Here is a 20,371-nt window from a genome sequence, read left to right as displayed (position 1 = left end):
TACAGGAAGAAACTGTCATTTCAGAGGGAGGTTGCAGGAGGAAATGCAATTTAGCAAGATCCAACAATGAGCATGTGCAGTCAGTCACTAGACTTCCATAGACTGTCCACCCCACTACTCACCAACAGGTCAAGCCACGTTCCCCCATGACTACAAAAATCCAAATATGTTAAATGAATCCAATAACTGAAAATAATATCTGTCTTTGACATTCACTGAAAAGAGACACATTGCAGCTGAAACGTGGCTTTTGATATTCTGTTTGTTTGTTTTTTAAAAACCAAAGATGTGATGATGTGGATCAAATCCCCTGGTAAAATGTTGTGGAACCACTGACCTATGGCATAAATTTGTCCAACTCATAATTAAAACCACAGTACAGTTTTGGTTTAAGAGTGCAGAGAGAGTGGAGTCAGTGACTGAAAAATATGAAGTGCATTGAGAGACGGGTCTAGAAACCAACTGTGAATCTAGAGCAGGATTTTGTAGCCAAGTACTGCTTTTATAACTGGGGTGCAACAACATTCTAGAGATCTGATTGTAAGTGAAGGGGGTTCACATTCAAGAAGTAAATTCTATTTTTATTACTTGAGTTTGTTTGCACTGAGAAGGAAGTAATCTGAATCTGTTGCTGTATGAACAGTGGTGTGTCTGGCAGAAAGTACACTGTTCAGCTTTGGTGTAAATATAAAGTACCCTCCCTGGTTGGTAATAGGAAATAATTCAAAGCAGATTTATTCAGCCATCTAATTTCATAACAATACTATTCGCCATTTTCTCCCTGTCCACTCTGGCCCTCAGTCATGGTTTGGGGGTGGGGTGGGGATCCTCCCTTCCTAAACAGCTTCACACATCCAAGTGCTCACCAGAAATTCCTGCTGCCTGTTCCTATATGATGTAAAGTGTTCCAGAACCTCCGTGTAATTTTCATTCATCACATTATTCCCATTCACTTTCAGAACACACTGTCCTGGATGAAGCCCCACAGCTCCTGCTTCTGAGCCTGAAAAAGAGAAGTGGAAACACATGGCAACCCAGTAAACAACACAGTCAATAACGTTTTCCAGGCAAGAGAGTGATGGGTAAAGCAGCTGCCCCAGGGAGCAGATTTCAGGTGCGATAGTGAATTTTAATTAATTTGTTACTACTATATTTTTTAACTGCCTGGGGTGGGGAACCTATGTGAATTTCTGCCTCATGTATGGAAATTAAGGCTGGCTTTGGCCTGAATTGGTGGAGGGTGCCATTTGCTGTTCTGCCTCAGGCAGCAGAAACTCTTAAGGCTGCCAAGAAGGGTATAACAGAGTTTCTTCAGCTACCATACACTACTTTTTCTAATGATCATATGTACTGGTCAAGGTTATAATCCGGTACCTATTTAATGCACCAAACTCAATGGAAGTTATTTCTAAGTAAACATATATAGGACTGCAACTTAAAGGATGTCTTGTTGCAATTGAGAGATTATATATTTCAGTTTATAATTTGTTTTTCCCACCAGTGATACTGCATACAAATATTGTAAGATAGAAATTGTCTGCAACGGGCAAGGATTTGGGGGCAGTTGCATCTGACTCTAGACCTTTCAGTTTAAACTTCCTGAAATCACTGGTTTTTAACAGATGTTAGTGCCTCAACTGCAGCAAGCAAACTGATCACTCAAATCTAGCGACAGGGTATTCATAGTCATATACGAATACCTCCGCACAGGTGGACATAATGAGGGTCCAGTCCCCTGGGACAGGACCGTCCAGTCACCTTTTGTTGTCGCCGTGAGCTCCGCGCTCCTTTCCTATTGTCCAGAGCTCACGGCCTGCAAGCCACTCATGGCAGGAGATGGGAGGACAAGTCTCGCTGCCAGGTCGAAGAGGGGCTCACAGATCACAAGCTCCGGAGCAATAGGAAGGGAGCGCGGAGCCCGCAACAACAGCAGAAGGTGAACAGACAGTCTTGCCCCAGGAAGCTGGACCCTTTCATTCATTCATTCATTCATTCATTCATTCATTCATTCATTCATTCATTCATTCATTCATTACATTTCTACCCCACCCATCTAGACCAAAGGTATACTCTGTTATATCCACCTGTGTGGGGGTATTCATATTTATATACGAATACCCCCATCTCTAAGACCATTCAGCTTTCTTGCTTTCTTTTCTTTCTTTCAGTCCAGTGGTCTCATACGTATGACAATAGTAAGAACTGATATTTCAACAAAGCTATTTTCTTCTACAGCTTCTAGGGATGGCCTGAAGCTTGGAGCAAGCCCTTGGCCAGGTGCCCATCTGGCTATGAATGTATTTAGTGGCAGTGGCTGTATCTGAAAACTCATGAGGTGTGCTATGTTTCTTACAGTGCCTCAAAGTTCAAGGTCCTTGCTTGGATCTTGGCAGCTGATAGTAGCCAGGAGTTCTGTGGACTAACTACATGTAGTCTATCTCTTATGTAGAGTCCGAGCATGGCATCAGCAGTCACTTGCACTGCAGTAAAACATTAGCACAGAGGTGTTTATATATTGGACAAGTCAGCATGTGGGAATAGATGTATCAATTAGTGTGCTGTTTAACTTTTAACATAATGGGCATAAGATCTCAGAACATTCTTGTTAGTTACATATGGCATAACTGTTTTTTAAAAATATAATTTAACAAATTCTTTGTAATTCAAATTTCTATAAATACGTCAAGCTTTATAAATGCTTTCACTGTCTCCAAACTTAGTCAGAGTTAGAGCATGCCCACTGAAATAAATGAGATTATCATTTTAAGCACAGTTCAATCTGAATTCCATTCAGTTATTTCTCTCTCAATGTAGAAAATAAAATATACAGTTGAGTTTACTTGGCATATAAAGAACATGATGTAAACACACATAACGAACAGCATCATGTTTACACTTCATTTATCAAGTTCACATGATGTGTTCATGTTAAGGGGTATGTGTTTACGTTATTAGCAAGATACTGGGCATGTTTCATTCCAGCAAGTGATTCCTGTTATGCAAAAATACAGTGAAACCACTAACATCGACAAGCCAACGGCAGATAATCCATTCTGTGTGCATAGATTGTTTCACATCACTTTTCTCACCTCGCCCCACAGCATGGATGTACGGCGGTGCTGCTCCCCGTATCTGGAAGCACAACATTTCACTGCAATCTGGGAGCTTGATAATCCTGCCAAAAAAATAAAATAAGGGGTGGTGGTAGAAGAAAACAATCCTGGATGATTAGATGACTGGTATTCTATTGCACAAAAGCTATTCCTCACGGCTCAGCAAGGTATGCTCTGGGAAAATCTATGACTAAAGGCAAACAAATAAACAGAGACCCTGCTATGCTCTTTACTGAAAAACTCACACAGAATAAACAAACACAGTGCCAGACATCTAATGTACACAATTGACTCTAAAGCAATTTCTCTCACAAGGAGAGATGTTGCACTGAGGAGTTTTCAGTACTGGCAAATGCATGATTCCCTAATTTTATTGTATTCTGAAGCAATTAACCCTGATGTTCTAAAGATACACTGCATATTCTCTTGCATGGTTAACAGAAGGGCATAATTTATAATTTTTATACCTGATTTTATTATATGCATTTGTTCTCAGATTAAACCAGAGGGTAACAGTGCTGTTTTCACCATGTTGCTCTTGCTCTCTACCCTCCAGATCAGCTGATCAAAATAACCCTCTGCCATAATTTCTCTGGAGACTTACTCTTTAGACTTGGTTGCCACAAGAAGTCGAAGAGGCCTCCGGGAGCAGAAGGACTGGTTGAAGAGAGTCTCCACCTCTTGAAAGGGACGCAGAAACACAAGGTCCTCATTCATGGAATAAATTTTCCGTCCAATCTGCAAGCCTGCCATCTAAAATGAAATATGGGTATTATAAAAAACAGTCTATTTTTTTATCATTTGGGTATCATGGCGCTTTAGATTAATTTATTTTTAAATCTGTGTTCCAAGGAAGCTAATATCCCCTTCCTTGTCTCTGTATAGACAAGATCTCCTTAGAAGGACAGTTTGCTTGTTTTTACTAATCTTTCTTGCAGGAGGTATTGAATATTGCTGCTCCAGGACAACGGTGGCTACATTCGAGGCCACACTTCTGCTTGTCCACCAATGCAACAGACTCTAAATGCCCTTTAGGAATCCTGCACCTTTATACATGCATTCTGAAGTGCTTGGAGTTCTTTCACTGTAGAACGTCTGGCACTAGATGTATCTGTACTATATCTGGTTTCATTTATCAACAATGAATTGACTACAGTATATATGTTCCAAAGATGAGGGTAAGGGCATGGGAAATTCAAGCTTTCCTTCACTATGCTTCAGCGTTCAAAATTGTGTCTCTCAATTACACTTTCTGAACCTAGCAGAATTGCTGGCATCCCCTTGATCAGAACTACATGCAACTTATGGTGCTGACACATTCTGTCAAGTCATAAGTGACCTACAGCAATCCTATCAGAGGTTTCAAGGCAAGTGAGATATTTTAAGGAGTGCTTTTACCAGGACAGATCTGATCTGTTTGGATTATAATGGCTTTTAAAAAAATCCATGCTCCTTATTGTTTGAAAGTGAATGCAGTTATTGGAATATGAATTTCTAGAATAGCCAAAAGGCTGTTGGACCCAATTCAGTGAATTAGCAGACATCTGCTAGTCAATTGTTTCTTCAAAGCATGAGAGTAAACATGCTTTCCCATCAGACCACTTTCTTATTTTGTCTTTCATCCTCATTTATGGTGGTTGTATCCATCACAAGTCAGTTCCAGAATTAAAACACACAGAGATGAAACATTATAATAATCATCCACAAAGGGGAATTACACTACCATCCACGCATAGAATGATTTATTGTAGAAGTACAGTAGCCTACGGTCATAGATCTAAAGATTTTGCAATTCTGCATATGCCTGGAAAACATACAGAGTTTAAAGCAGAATTAAGCTCCTTGAGAACACTAGCTTTAATATGTATTGATTTATATTTTTAAAAAATAGGTTGCTAGATTTTGGGGATGGAATAAGATTTGTGTCAGCAATGCATACTATAATATGAAAAATGCAAGATGGTTGGTATCTTCAGTATAGTTCTTCACATCCTCTCCCTTGCAGAAAGGAGCATAATCCATCATGTAAAATTAACAAAACAGACGATTTTGCATAATGCAGATATTTAAATATCTCAGAAATTGTTATTGCTATCATGTGCTCTCAGGCTGCTTCTGATTTATGATATTGGATTAATGGCCTCGAAAAGGTCCAAGTCATTAACAGTCCTGTGCAGGTCTTATAATATCAGAAGTTAGCTATTCTTACGTTCTTATGATTTTGTCTTAGTACAGAATGAAAATACAGCTATGATGATACAAGTACTGTAACCTGCTCAGATTAAAATGAGACTTCATCATTAAGGAATTGATCCTTAAACACTCTCCTCCTTTCAAAGAAAGAATTGGCTCAACTGAAAGATGGGACTTCTTCTACAAATGGTTTGAGTAATCAGACATCGTTTGAAGAACATGCATTAAAATGATAACTTAAATCTGGAAGGCAGAAAATAATAAAAAGATCAATTTGGAATTTTGATATGGCAATATGTATAGAATGGATGTTAGTATGTCATTGTTTCTCCTCTTCCCCTTAATCTCAATCCCTTTTGTGTGTGTGTGTGTGTGTGTGTGTGTGTGTGTGTGTGTGTGTGTGTGTGTGTGTAGTGATGCCTCGCATTACGAGCGCTCCGTTTTATGACGAAATCACTTTATGTTGAAGGTTTTGAGATAGCAAAAGCGATCGCAAAATTATGTTTCCTATGGGGGAATTTCGCTTTGCAATGATTGGTTCCCTGCTTCGGGAACCGATTCTCGCAATGATTTTCGGCCAGCTGATCGGTGGTTTCAAAATGGCTGCCAGGTAAAAAACATGGCTCCCCGCTCTTTTTTGGGACAGATTCCTTGCTGCACAGGCAGTGAAAATGGCTGCGCTATGGAGGATCTTCGCTGGACAGTGAGTTTCAAGCCCCTAGGAACGCATTAATCAGGTTTTAATGCGTTTCTATGGGCTTTTTAATTTCGCATTATGACGTTTTCGTTCTACAGCGATCTCGCTGGAATGAATTAACATTGTAATGCGAGGCACCACTGTATGTGTGTGCGTGCGTGCGTGTGTGTGTGTGTGTGTACATACATACACACACACACACACACACATGTTCTGTTATATATAAGTGTTCTGTGATATGATAGCTTATAGCTTTGAGGTTTAATAAGAAGTGAAGAATGCACATGGATGGAGGCAGCTCTGGGCCTTATGTTTGGTCCTTTTGCTCCTCATCCATCCTGATGCTGCCCTACACTTACACAATAGTGCTGCCCCTATATTCTGTCTTCATGTCCAACAGACTAAACCACCACATTAACAAGGGAAGAGACGTGGATGGTTCGTGCTTTCCAGAAACAGCACATAGAAACTGTGTGCAGGAGGACCTACAGAGACAATCTTCTGGTGTAGCAGGAAGGAGCTAACAGATTTCTGAGACAGCCCCTGCCAGTATGGCATGTAGCACTGCCTGAGAATGGACAGTGTATTCAGCCTGCAACAGTAGCCTAGAAGAGCTAGGAGACAAGCCCACAGAAGGGAAATAAGCTGAATGAGGATCTGGTGGATGTTCATTTACGGCAGACCTTTCCTTACAGGAGGTGTGGCCAAGAAAGTTTAAAAGTGCCTTACTGGACATGAGAATTGAGCTAAGAAAAAATGATCAAATGCTGGGAATTATTTATAAGATTTATTATAAATCTTATTAGAATAAATTATTATTATTATTATTATTATTATTATTATTATTATTATTATTATTATTATTATTATTATTATTATTATTATTATTATTATTATTATTATTATTATTATTATTATTAATCACCTTCAAAGGCAGTGATGCCTAGAATGATGAGTTTGTCCCCTCATTTAATCAAATGTAGATGCCAATGGGGATGCTACTAATTTCAAATTATTCATTACCACTCTCTTTTACAATCAATCACATTGGGAACAGAGATCATTGCCTACTACTTTCTCAAAGAAACTGTTATGGTAAACAGGGCACTAGGGTGCTCCCCCCATGTCAGGATAACTGTGTTAATCACCTGGTTAATGAATATTGAATGATTAATTGCTTAATCATTAATCATTTTAATCTTTTAGAAATCACTTTGGAAACCTTGCTGGGATAAAAGGAGGAGAAAGAACATGTGGTTTAAATTAGTGGAGTAATTAAAGAGTTGCAAAACATGGTATCCCTCGTAGATTACTGGTAAAATCTGTTGTCCTTATCCAACTCTGTTTTGCTGTAGAATCTTTCAGTAGGACCTGAGGAACCAGGCCAACAGTCTCATTATCTGAAGGCAGAAAGCACAGACCAAGTATAATATGACATAAAGGAAATTGTTCCATCTGATTGGGAGTTTTAGTTGCCACTGGATCAAGGAATAAGATAATTTTAAATACAGTGCCCCAGATAAAAATCTATTGTCCACACTTTGAATTTCAGGAGGAAATAGAAAGACAGAACACAGAACTAACTCTGTAAAGCTGAACAGATCTTGTCAAAGCAGACGTTTTACATCAGCCAGATGTTTTTAGGAGAACAGCATTTTATATAAATGTTGACTTTTTTTCTAACAAGTTCAGATCTTGAAGATGAGAACAAAGAGTTGGCTCATGTCTATTGGGGTTCAATTCCAATATAATATGTTGTTTCATGAAGGATATATTTGGAAGCATACACAAAAAGAGAGAGCCAGCATGTAAGGCTTTCATGGCTCTTACTTAAAAAGCCTGTAAACAGGTTACAAGTGCCCATGACAACATCTGAAAACTTCTCTACAGATCGCTCACCATTATGAAACAATGCTTTATGCATTTATTTTATCACTTCAGAAATATTACAAAACAACTATCTTAGAGAGTATGAACAGATTTACAGTAAAAAAAGAGTTAGAATTAAAGACGTTTCTTAGATCTGTGTAGAACCAGAGCCATGTATATGCCACGGGAATGTAAAACAATGTGCACAATATGGTAACTGCATAGAACAAGCACTTCCAAAGAATTTCAACTTTCAATAAAAGCAACTGCATACTTCCAGTCCTAATGAAGTATCCTTTAAAATGTAAGCTATGAAATACAAGAAAAATGAATGCCAGTGGAACTCATGGTTGCCAGCAAAATCTTGAATAAGATTTTCTTGGCTGAGACTTGCAATTTTCGGTCTAAATCTGTTTGCCAGTCCCACTGAAGCACTGATATTTCTATAAAGCTTTCTATATTCAGCAATTGTTTTGATGGGATTAGTAAAGATCTAATTGGGATTAGTAACTGGACTAGGCCCAATGCTAACTCTCACTTGCAATGATCAGGGGGAAAATCACACAAAATAGTATAATAGATTAAGCAACACAAGAAAATGCATAAAAATTCTATAATTTCCATAATTTGAATGATTATAGGGATGTAACTACTCGCGGTACCAAAACTGAAATTATAGTTTTTATATATTTTTAAAGAAATCATTACATGTATATACCGTAATCAGTGACCATGTACTAGATTGTCTTATTCTGCCAGTCCATGTTTAATGCCATTGAAAGCTCCTCAGTCAGACAGTGTTGTCTGGTTCATTCGTTCGGAGAAGCAAAACATGCCAGGGGGATACTCTGTACTCATTCTGCATCCTCGATATTTTCCCATCCCAACTCTCTGAAGACCATCAGGCCACCAGAGCTTCTTCCAAATGGTCCACAGCTGCTTTGCTGGCTCTGAACACTGGAATTTGTATTTGGGTTCTCGCTCATAGCAATAATTTTGTCAGGTCAAAAAGGAAGGGCAGATGATGAGAGCAAGGGATTTTATGTCTTTTTGTGTTTGTTTTTTTGGAAAGTGAAGAAAAAGATTCCTTTAAAAACAGTACAAAACATAACATAAACAATTTTTTTCACCAGAACTGAAACATTCTACAGGCAATTATCCAAAGACATGATGGAGGGATTACATCTCAGGCAATGGTTTACCAAGCAGTTCATATTAATAAAACACTCGGCTAACATAAGCAGACAACGACTTGTCCATAATCTTATATGAAGAAAACATTGGGGTCTGGCAAAACCAGCACTTGCAAAGGTTACTTTTGTGGACTAAAACAAGTCCCACAAAGTAACTTTTCCAGCCTCTGAAAATCAAACACCCAAATAGCCTAGAAGACAGATTTTACAGTTAAGCCTGCCCAGTAGCTGAAATGATGAGACAGTGGAACCAATTACCTGGAGAGGTGGTGAGTGCTCCAACACTGGAGGCATTCAAGATAAACTTAGACAGCCACCTGGCAGGTATCCTTTGATTTGTATTCCTGCATCAAGCAGGAGGTTGGACTTGATGGACTTTTAGGCTCCTTCCAACTTCACTATTCTATGATTCTTTGAGTCTATGACAATACTCCCTTGTGTACCATAAAAAGGAATTCAAATTAAGACTAATCAACTTAAATCTACCCCAAACACTCACGTAAAAGATTGACAATTTATAATGTGTCCTTCCACAGTTGAAATACAATTGTAAAGACACAACAGAAAAGAAAGCCTCCAAGATGTAATTTAATAAAATATATCAAATACAGGCTAGCTCAGGCATCTGGCTGCAGAGCCAAAGATTGTGAGTTCAGTTCCCCACTGTGTCTCCATGAGAGGGGCTGGAGTTGATGATCCATAGGGTCCCATCCTGCTCTGCAATTCTAAGATTGTTCTTGTTGCATTGCTGTTAATCACAACAAAAAGTTGTTTTTGTTTCTGTTAGTCTGAAACAGAGTTAACACATCTCAGAGACCTTTGGGTAGAGTGGGCGGCATATAAATTAATTAAATAAATAAATAATAAATAAATTTCAAATATCTTTGCTTCCTCTCTCTCTCTCTCTCTCTCTCTCTCTCTGTGTGTGTGTGTGTGTGTGTGTGTGTGTGTGTGTGTTGATTTTGATCTGTATCTTTCCTCCCAACTCTATAAACTACAAAAATGCATAGATGCCTGCACAGAAACTGGTAGCGAATTACATGACATTAAAATGCTGTTGAACCATCCTCTTCCAGCTTCATGGATGCATAAACACATCTGAAACTATGATGCCAATATCATCAAATGACCCCCACTTTGCAAGGCATATGAGCACAGTTTTGCCTACTTACTTCCCTATCTCTTATAATTTACGGCTACCCTACATTACTGCACTTGTATAAACCTACTAGGTGATGATGACAATGATGATGAGGAGTGGCACTGTTTAGTTCACTAACGGATGATCATATATAAGAGGCAAGCTCTAATAGTGATACTATATAGTACTGGACTGGAATAAAAGCCTTTTACCTTGAGGGTACAACCAGATCATCAAAGATGTCACAAAAGGATCAGTGGGGTTTTTATCTTTAACTTCAAAGCAGCTACACACTGCAGCTAATTTGAACAGGGAAGAGGCTGTAGGGGAAGAGAGGTTGAACTCACTGACCCTTTCATACTGCACTGTTTTCCTGATCTTAAATCTTCCCTGCCACCCCCCAGCTGTTACTAGATCTGCAGAGAAGAAAAACACAAGGTACTTGTTATTTGATGCTGATCTGAACACAGCTTCCTGCAGTTAGCTTCACATTTTGCAGCCTAGCATGTTTCACTGGGCAGTGGGGAGCGAGAGGCTGAAGTCATGTCACTTAATGTAATTGCTTTGCAAGATGCCACATACAATGCATAAAGGCAGTCTACTGCAAGTGTAATTAAAGAAGAGTCTCAATTACTTATCAAATGCCTTAAAAAAGGAATGGGATTCCTTCCCATTGAGTGGGCATTTCAAAGACTATTCTCCTCTGCAATGCTACAAGGGAAGTTTTTACAAATGTAAGGAAGTTTCACCTCTGCATGTGACCCTCCACGAACAGACTTCACCACAATAGCTTTGTTCTTTTCTTCAATGTCGAAACCATAGTCATCTTCTTCTGGTAAAACCTTGGAAAGGTGGAAAAGAACAAGTATTTCAGATATGACAGACAGGGTGCACCAACCAAATTGCAAAAAAACCCACGTAATACCTAAACAGGGTCCTAGCTTTAAGTTCTAAAGGAATCCAATTGGTATTATGATAGGGACATCTCCCAAATGAACATCACCCTCCAACATCTTCAGATTAGGTCCTGCTCTGAATATATTTTGAGTGAAATCTAATATGAAGGTAGGGAAATGCTGGGCTTTTTTTCATAGTGACTATTTCATCAAAGAAAATTCTTCATGGAGGATGCTGGTAGGATATCTGCATTTTTATTTTGAGGAAAATAACCATTTCCTACCTCAGGAGTGTCTAGTAAACAGGCAAGATTAACACACGGTTGTTTTATTTATGACTAATATGCTGTTTACACACACACGCGCACACACACACACACACACACACACACACACACACACACACACACACACACACACACACACACACACACACACTTCAACTGAACCCTATAGTAGATTATATTTTAATCTCAAAATAAAATTTACATTTATCAGATTAGATGAAAGACCACACAATCTGCCAGGAAATAAAAATTGCAGCCCTCCTTTCCATTTTACCTTACTACAAATACTTTTTTACAGCACTGCTGAAAAAAAAGAAGACAATATACAGCATTGGTTATATCTACTTATAACCGATTCTATTCATTCATCTATTTCCTGTCATGAAATGATTCATGATGAAGATTAAGGAAAATAAACTCCATTCCTTAAAGGAACTGAAATGTACAAATAGAAGATAAAATACTTGAAGCCATCTGTAGAAATAATATATATTCAAGAGACAGTAGAGTTCAGGGCAGAAAATGCAGAAAAACCATTGTCACAATCAGATCCTCTTCACAAAATGCTTTGGGAACAATGCTGCTCAAGTCTGTTCAGTACAAAGAGCCCCTTGGAACTCGGCATCTTGCTGGTAAAATGCTGGCCATACACATTTACAAAGGACTCCAGTTTTATCCTCCAGTACAATAAACCCTTTATGGTGTTCTGTTCTGGATTCAAATTAAATTGGATGGGGGACTCCCTCGTTTGCCATTTTTTATTTGGAGAGGCTAAAGTATTGCATGCTTCCTTGGAAAAAACACACCCAGAGCTTCTGTTTTTCAAAGCCATTAAGTGGAATTGTAATTAGCTTTGCAATCCAAACTAGATTCACGTAGTGAAACCCCCAGGAAACTTTGACCCTTTGGAAGTAGAACAAAGCAAAGCACTTTTAATAATATGGGTTGATGATTTACTGTGGGCTTTAAAAGGTTTCATTGAAAATAAAGAGTTAACTGCTTTAAACTCAGATTTTTTTAAAATCCCTCCCCCGCCTTTTTAGGGTGTATTTTAGGGTATATCGATCAAAGTACTATAGGACATGTGGCCAAATGATAACTAAACTACTATGTCCAGACTTGCTCTAACAAGTTCTAGGGTGATCACTGATGAAATAAAACCTTGTCCTTTTCCAGAACTGTTATTAATTTTCTGTTTAACTACTTTGGGTCCCATTCCTAGGAGACACGTGACATAAAATAAGAATATAAATAAGTAAATAAATATCAATTTTTAAAATTAAAACTGACCTATAAATCTATTAATATTTTTCCCTCTATGCCCCAAGTACTGTATGTGTTCCAATTACTATCAGTGATCGGGATATTAACTGAGGCATCAAGGGTCTCAAGCAGAGATGTTGGCAAGTCTTTGGGTCCAAGTCTGAGTCTTTGGTACCAAGTCCCAAATCCCTACAAAAAACAACCTTTTTCCTCAGAAAAAAGGGAGAGGTTGGGTTCCAAGTCAAGTCCAAGTCATTTTAAAAAGAGTTGAGTCACTGGTGCAACTGAAGTCCAACTTCACGGTGAGTCCTGCGACTAGAGTCCTCATCTTTAGTCTCAAGACTGGGCCGTGACAAGCTTCTCTATGGAAGTAGGAACAAAATGCCTCCTTTCCCACATGGCTATAGAAATCTGCAATTAGAAAGAACCACTGACCTAACCTCTCTCTGCAGCACTTCAGTAACACTGCTAGTGGTGGTGGAAGGAAGTACTGGAACTGTCGGCTCAGTAGGGAGATCAGATGGCATGATGAGCCAATTAGGTTTCAGCTAATATTTTTAAGTGGTCAGTTCTGTCCTAAATTCTCAATCTGGGCCATTTAGCACTAAGTGCAGGATGAACTGCTCAGAGACTGATTTCCTGCTTGGCATGCCTTGGAGCAGGTGTACAATTGTACAATTTCATCTTGTACAATTTCATCTTACTCCTTCAAGAAAATTATGGGATTCATCTGTCATCAGTGATAGCCGTCTATCTCCTTCCTGTGTCAAGGTAATATGAGTACACAACAGCTAAAACCAATTCAAACTAAGTGCAACCAGTATCTGTGCAAAGAGTTATGCCTCTGGATAAGGTGCTTACTTCCAGAAACAGGGCAAACTAGTTTTTAAAAATGGAGGCTGTGGGGGGGGGCAGTTGCTTTTCAATAGGAGCAATGTGCAGTATGGAAAAATTCTACAGAGAATCCAATTTAATACAGTGGTGCCTCGACTTACATACTTAATTGGTTCCAGAACTCCAGTCATAATTCATAAATGGTCATAAGTCGAAGCACCATTTCCCATAGGAATGCATTGAAATGCAATTAATCCATTCCGGGCGAAGAAAAAATCACAAAAAATAAAGAAACCCCAAAACAAAAGACTGCAAGACCCATCGGAAATGTGATTAATCTGTTCCGGCCAAAGGGGGGGGGGAGCAAAGCAAAGCAAGCAAACCGTGCAAGACCCATCGGAAATGTCAAAAAGCAAAGCAGAAAGCAAGCAAACTGCGCAAGACCCATCAGAAATGCAAAAAAAGCAAAGCAGAAATCAAACAAACCCCGGAAGACGATCAGAAATAGGGTTAAAATACCCCAAAAGCAAACAACCCTCCCATCGGAAATGGGAGGAAAACCCCAAAAAGCAAATAAAGCCCCCAAGACCCACTGGAAATGGGAAAAAACCAAAAAACAACAAACCCCCCAAGACCCATAACAGCACAGAAGCATAATCCCATCACCAAGCCCAAAACTACACTGCAAAACCCACCCAGAACAGTTTTTAAAAAGCAGAAAGCAACGCCTTATCTTATCAGGCAGCCCAAAGCTTACTCCGATCGCACTCACTCTAACTGCTGGGGTGAAAGAGCTACAAAGAAGCAGCCTCTTCGCCTACCAACAGTTAGCAATTTGAATTCCCTGCCTTTCCCCCCCTGCCCTTTTCTGTTCATAACTGGAAGCTCCGGCCGCAAGTTGAAGCAAAATTTTGCAGCCGGAGCTGGTCGTAACTCGAAATGGTTGTAAGTCGGGACGTTTGTAAGTAGAGACACCACTGTACAAATAGGAAACAGTTTATAGGCTCAGCTAATTCCCCTATGAATGTGACCATTCTCCAAGTGTAAGATCATCATAAGAGGGACAGCAGCAGCAGCTCCTGCTTTCAAAGATTACAGAGCTGGTTTCTGAATGCAGGTCCTCTTTATTGGTGGGCCCCTAAATCTGGTATATCCTTAGCAGTACTACTAGCTTGGCACCACGCCTTCTGAGCTTTAACATCAAGTGAAGAGATTTTTTATTTTTCTGGCTTTAACACTCACCACGCCTGCAATTGGTGAGCATTTTTTGTTGTCCTAAATTTAGCTGTGCTGTTTTTGTTGATGTTTTATCTTGCTGTTTTACTGAATATTATGGCTAATCTGAATTTATTGCTTTTTGCAAGTCTTTGGACTGGAGTCCTATGTCCAAGGGTTTGGTACCAAGTTTTGAGTTCCAAGCCCCAAATGCCAATTAAAAACCAGCTTTTTTTCCTCAGAAAAAAAAGGAGGAGTGGGTTCCGAATCATGAAGCAAATCTGAATCACTGAGGGGAGAAACAACGAATCGAGTCACCAGTGTGACTTAAGTCCAACTTGACAGCGAGTCCCATGACTCAAGTCCACATTCTTGTAAACTGTCTTGGATTTTTTTAAATTAATGGCAGGTTGTTAGATGCTTAAAGGAAACACATAAATCAAAATAAAAAGGTATTCTGGAACGTTTGTAGGTTGTCAACTGTCTTAGCAAAAATGCCCTTGAATTACCAACCCCAAAGCACATATTTCAGTTATGAAAGCAAAGTTCATAAATTCCAGAGCAGATACCCTGACACTGTTACATTTTTAGTATCTGGAAGTAAGCCTAAGCTTTAATTTTCATGAAGTATGCTGGGAATTCTGTGTATTTTTTCAGGATGGGATGATTTATGTCCAGGAACAGTTTCCTATGCACAAACAAGTGAAATTAAGCATTTGTTTGAAGAGTGTTTGATTCATGCCAGAATAATTTGCCTCTGGTATCTACACATTTCATTTGGCAGCAAATATGTGTTGTCCCTTCCAGTGCTAAGGTCAGAAAGAGGGATAAAAGATAGGGAGGCTGTTGATTTCTCTTCATGCAACTTAGCATATGTTGCAAAAAAAATCTAGTGTGTTGCAAAAGCCAGCTGAGGAAGACGATCTAAATGTCTTCTTATTGAAAACCAGGCCTGAAGAAGGAATACAGCTAGGGATAAAGATGCAGAAAGTGTGTCAAGCTAGAATTGCTGTAGCTGCTCTTTATGGTTACTGTGTACAGGCCAAGTGTCAATATATGGCACTTCTGACCCTTGTTCTTACCTTCCTGTCCCCATTTTTAAAAAAGAAATGACCAGCACTCTAATCAGTTCTGGGTGTTTTAATTGCCCGCAATGCCCCCGACAGAACTTTGTTTCAGGTTGGGCAAAATTCAGGCATGTGATACACCAATTCGAAGTACACTCAGAATAGTGTGTCAGACAGGTATATGAACAAGATGACTTTGAAGAAGATATTGCAAAAGTCCTGGTCTGTTTATTGTTTTTGGATTACATATTAGCTTGGAGGTTCCAGGATTCTGACTGATTTAAGACATTGTGGGAAACCCACATGGTGACTCCCAGATTCAGTGTTGTGATGCTGATTTGAAATGCTGGAGTAAATTTCAGACGGCTGAAATTTTAATGTCTCATAATGCCATGGTGCAACGAAATAGCAGGAGAACTTGCAGGTACCTAACTTAAAATAGCTGCTTCTGCCAGATAGGCATGTCAGGGGCCACTGATGGATGAGACCAGAGCATACCATGCCAAGGGGCCCCTCAAACCAGGGGCCAACTCAGTTTGGCCATAAACATAGCACTCCATGAGCAGCTGCAACCAGTCATGACTCTGATAGTCCTTCGTTTATATGACACACATCTTTGCAAAATGAATGCTTGCAAGCACATGTTTGTCACACTCACAACTTTATATGTTTAGATACACACTTCACATACATGAAGCATAACCTAAACGTGTAAAATGAGGAGTAACTGAAAATGGAATTTGTGATCCATAATAGCAATTGACATCTCTAAAGTGCTTATTTATACAGGACTTTTTATTTCCTTATCACTTGCATCTTGGAAGCTGCCCTAAACTTCAATTTTCTGAAAAGGCAAGATTTTTAAAAATGCAATGAATAATTAAAAACACACATATTAGTAACTGCAGGAACATGACTCTTGGGAAACCAAAACAGCAACCATCATGAAAACAAATGAATATGATATCCATTGGAAGAAATGATTTTACAGGAATATAATACTGCTGTCAGCATACAAGAGAGAATACTGTAGAGCAAGCGTTTGGGAAGATCCGCAGATGATGCATAGCAAACATGAAACATGTTGCTCCTTTTTATAAAGCAAAATTTGGCATTTCATAAAATAACCTTGTAGAATTATTCTTTGAATAATCTCTGGATATCAAATCAGTTAGCAGTAAGTAGCATGATATCCTCACAAAGGCCATAAAATTGAATACTCAACTTGAATACTAAATTTCAGAATACTATGAATAAGAAGAGCAACAACAAGAAGGATCGAGCTTTGCTTTTTGTTGTTGTTAATTTGTATTTTGGCTTACTGGTGAAAAATGATGCTGCTACACGTTTGCTCCACTAAGAAAAATTTGCAGCAGCAAAAGAGCTATCAAAGATATCCACTGGGAAACATTGCTCCCTCCTCCTTAATGGGCCTTTGGAATCTCTCCCAACATGGCTTTTCCTCTGTGGTTCACATGCCTTTAGTATTGCTTTAGTACGCTTTTTTGCTCTTCCATTTTGTCAGTCATCAGTGTTGAGCATGGTACAGATTTTGGCCCACTGTCAAGAAATAAGCTTGCTAGAGAGCAAACAGTAATGAAGACTTAGGACAATAATCCACTAAAAGGAGTGAGAAGAGACAGAATCAGAATTACAGAATGTGGAACACCAGTGCAGGTTACTGGACATAGAGACCCTGAAGGAAAAGAGATACAAAAGAAGCTACTGCTTTGCACACGTACGATTCAAGAGATAACCAACACACAAGCTTTATTTGGGCATTCCACTTGCATGCAAGCGCGACACATGAGAAGAGAAGGATAGGCAAGTATGTAAGCACTAGAACGATTCTCTGCCCATTTTTATTAACCTCTGCTTGAGAACTCTGTATCCTCAGAGGCTTTCCTTAGAATCAGGAAAGGGTCCTAAGACTTTGATGGGAGCCTTCACCAAGAGAGGAAACTCTTTTGCTGATTGTGCTCATCCCCAGTCTCTTCCACATGTGCAGAGCTTACATATCAGGAAAACACTGAAAGAGATGACTTACAGAAGTTCTGTATGTTCAAATGACCTGTCTTTAGAATAAATTATGTTCTAGGAGAAATTATCTCTCACTTATATTGGTTAATTGATATTGATAGCATGACTCCACAGTGCAGCAGTAATGTATCCACTGGGAAACATTTTTCCCTCTAAAGGATGTTTCAGTACAGGCTCATTCGCTTTTCCCATGCTCCAGTTTTTGTCAACATTCTATTCTACTTGAGCATGGCCAAGACCTAGGTTGGGATTAAGCAGAAGGAAACCAGCTTGATTCTAAAGTGTATGGCTGCAAGAGAGGAAAGTAGAAGGTGTGGGCTTCACTCAAAATGTAATGTATACCTCAGTATTGCACCACTCCTGTGCTAACTGCAAATACAGTAGCTAGTCTATAGCACAGAGAAGGGTGAGCAGGACATAAGCATATTCAGTGTGATTTCTCCAAACAGTAGCTATGTATGAGGAACAGAACAGGGTGATGAGGTCCCGGTGGTGTGAAATGCCTCCATGCTCGTTCATAAGAATCCCCTTACAGATACCATGCTGAATGTGCAGATACCAAAGCAGGTGACACCAGCTATATACAATATATTGGGTGACGGTCAGCCATTTAACTCCACTCTGTCCTTCCCTATGTGGCAGGTTGATGCATGGGTAGCGTAAGAATAGAGAATACATCCATTAAACTTTCTCACTTGTGAATACAATGTGGCAATTTATTTCCGTTTATCAAAGACTGCATTGAGGACAAACCTATTGGGTGGCCCTCTCTTTCAAACATTCCAGGGAGATGCAACTGCCATATGTCCCCATGGCATAGCAGTTAATTTCTGTCTACATATTACAATAGCATGTCCTTTCCAGATATATGATTCATGTCTGATAAATCATATTTGTAAATGAAGTCCATGTTTACCTGTAGATAACAAAACAAAACAAGCTAATTTGCAAACCATGTGCATGTATGCTCTGTGCCGTCAAGTCGGAACCAATTTACAGCGACCCTAATAGGGTTTTCAAGGCAAGTGGGATATTTAAGGAGTGTTTTACCAGTTCCACTGCCCTGGTGAGTTTCCATGGCGATTTGAACCCTGTTCTCCAGAGTCCCAGTCCATCACTCTATCCACCACACCACAATGGGAACCTGCAAACTACAAGAGGTGTGAAAAACCTCTGCTGTGATAATCAGATGTCTTCCAGTCCTTTGAGAAGTGTTCCATTAGCACGCTATGTGTAATATATAGTTCTTTCCCAGAGACAGCTTACTTTCCAGGGTTTTCGCAATTAATTCTCCCCCCACTTACATTCTATCCATATTTTTTCAAAGTATTTTTGTTAGAATTGGATATGTGCTAGCTATTGTGCTTTTGGTTCTTACCAGTAAACTTTTGGCTAAAATATTTTCAATAAGTTTGAAGTCGTTTCGTAATGGCTTGCTCTTCGAACTTGTCCCTTCCATCTCCTCATCAGCATGAAAACGGAAATACTGAGACTCATCTTTGAATTCACTCTTCTCCAAAACTAAAAACCAAAAATGGGGAGAACAGACAAACATGTCAGTGCTTGTATACAAACCACAGGGATATAAAAGCCCTAAAAGAGCCAAATATTTCTCTTCTTTTTTCTAGTGATTCATGAAGTTGGGAGCCAAAGATATGGTTGCAAAAGGGTTGGGGGAGGAAGAAAAATTAGATCAAATTTATCATTGAAAGCATTTAATTTGGATTAAAATTTTCATTGAAGGCTTATCTTGTTAAGTATGTGAAACGATGTAGCAGTCTTTTCAATCTCCTTCCCTCTCTTTTCTAAAATGCATCTGCCCAATCTTGTGCATCCTGCTACCCTTGCCTGGAATATCATTGAAAGTGCATGTGAGCAATCTAACAGGTAAAGAGATGAAAGGAGTTGGCCATTTTACACACTTGAGTGTCCCATTCGGGACTTCTTAAAAGTGTGTATTCACTGCATGAGATGGGGGGAGTATTGTAGCCCCACATTCTTCCTCATTATTTTCAATATGCAAAACCAGCAGTCTGAAGAAGAGGAAGCTATGCAGACTGCCCACGCAATATATGATACAGTGGTGCCTTGACTTACAAATGTCCCAATTTACAATCATTTTGAGTTATGACCACCTCCAGCTGCAAAATTTTGCTTCGACTTCTGAGTGAGTGCGATCGGAGGAGGCTTCTGACTGCCTGGTAAGGTAAGGTGCTGCTTTCTGCTTTTTAAAAACTGTTCTGGGTGGGTTTTGCAGCGTGGTTTTGGGCTGGGGGGCTTATGTTTCTGTGCTGTGATGGGTCTTGGGGGTTTTGTTTGTTTTTTGATATTTTTTTCCCCATTTCCGATGGGACTTGGGGGGGGTTGTTTGTTTTGGTATTTTTCCCCATTTCTGATGAGACTTGGGGGTTTGTTTGCTTTTTTGGGTCACCCCATTTCTGATGGGTCTTGCATGCTGACCCTCTTCAGACTGTCACTTCCATATGTTCAAAAGCGATAAGGGACAGTCAGGGCTAATGCATTCACTCATTATGTGTGCCCTTCATTTATTTTCAGAACACCT

General features: G+C 39.4%; 1 protein-coding gene across 2 annotated transcripts in view; it reads right to left on the bottom strand.

Moving 5' to 3' along the window:
- Positions 1–20,371, bottom strand: part of PREX1 (phosphatidylinositol-3,4,5-trisphosphate dependent Rac exchange factor 1) — a 288,404-nt gene that overhangs the window by 53,469 nt on the left and 214,564 nt on the right. For both annotated transcript variants that reach the window (XM_020779458.3, XM_020779460.3), the window contains exons 16-20: positions 19,187–19,329; positions 10,956–11,048; positions 3,718–3,866; positions 3,090–3,175; positions 867–1,003 (exon numbers count right to left, since the gene is read on the bottom strand). In XM_020779458.3, the coding sequence (XP_020635117.3) occupies positions 867–1,003; positions 3,090–3,175; positions 3,718–3,866; positions 10,956–11,048; positions 19,187–19,329 (608 nt within the window). The remainder of the gene's footprint in view (positions 1–866; positions 1,004–3,089; positions 3,176–3,717; positions 3,867–10,955; positions 11,049–19,186; positions 19,330–20,371) is intronic.

Source organism: Pogona vitticeps, chromosome 4 (genome assembly GCF_051106095.1).
Source record: "Pogona vitticeps strain Pit_001003342236 chromosome 4, PviZW2.1, whole genome shotgun sequence".
NCBI lineage: Eukaryota > Metazoa > Chordata > Lepidosauria > Squamata > Agamidae > Pogona > Pogona vitticeps.
The sequence above is the reverse complement of the archived record's forward strand: the minus strand, read 5'-3'. Positions and strand labels throughout refer to the sequence as shown.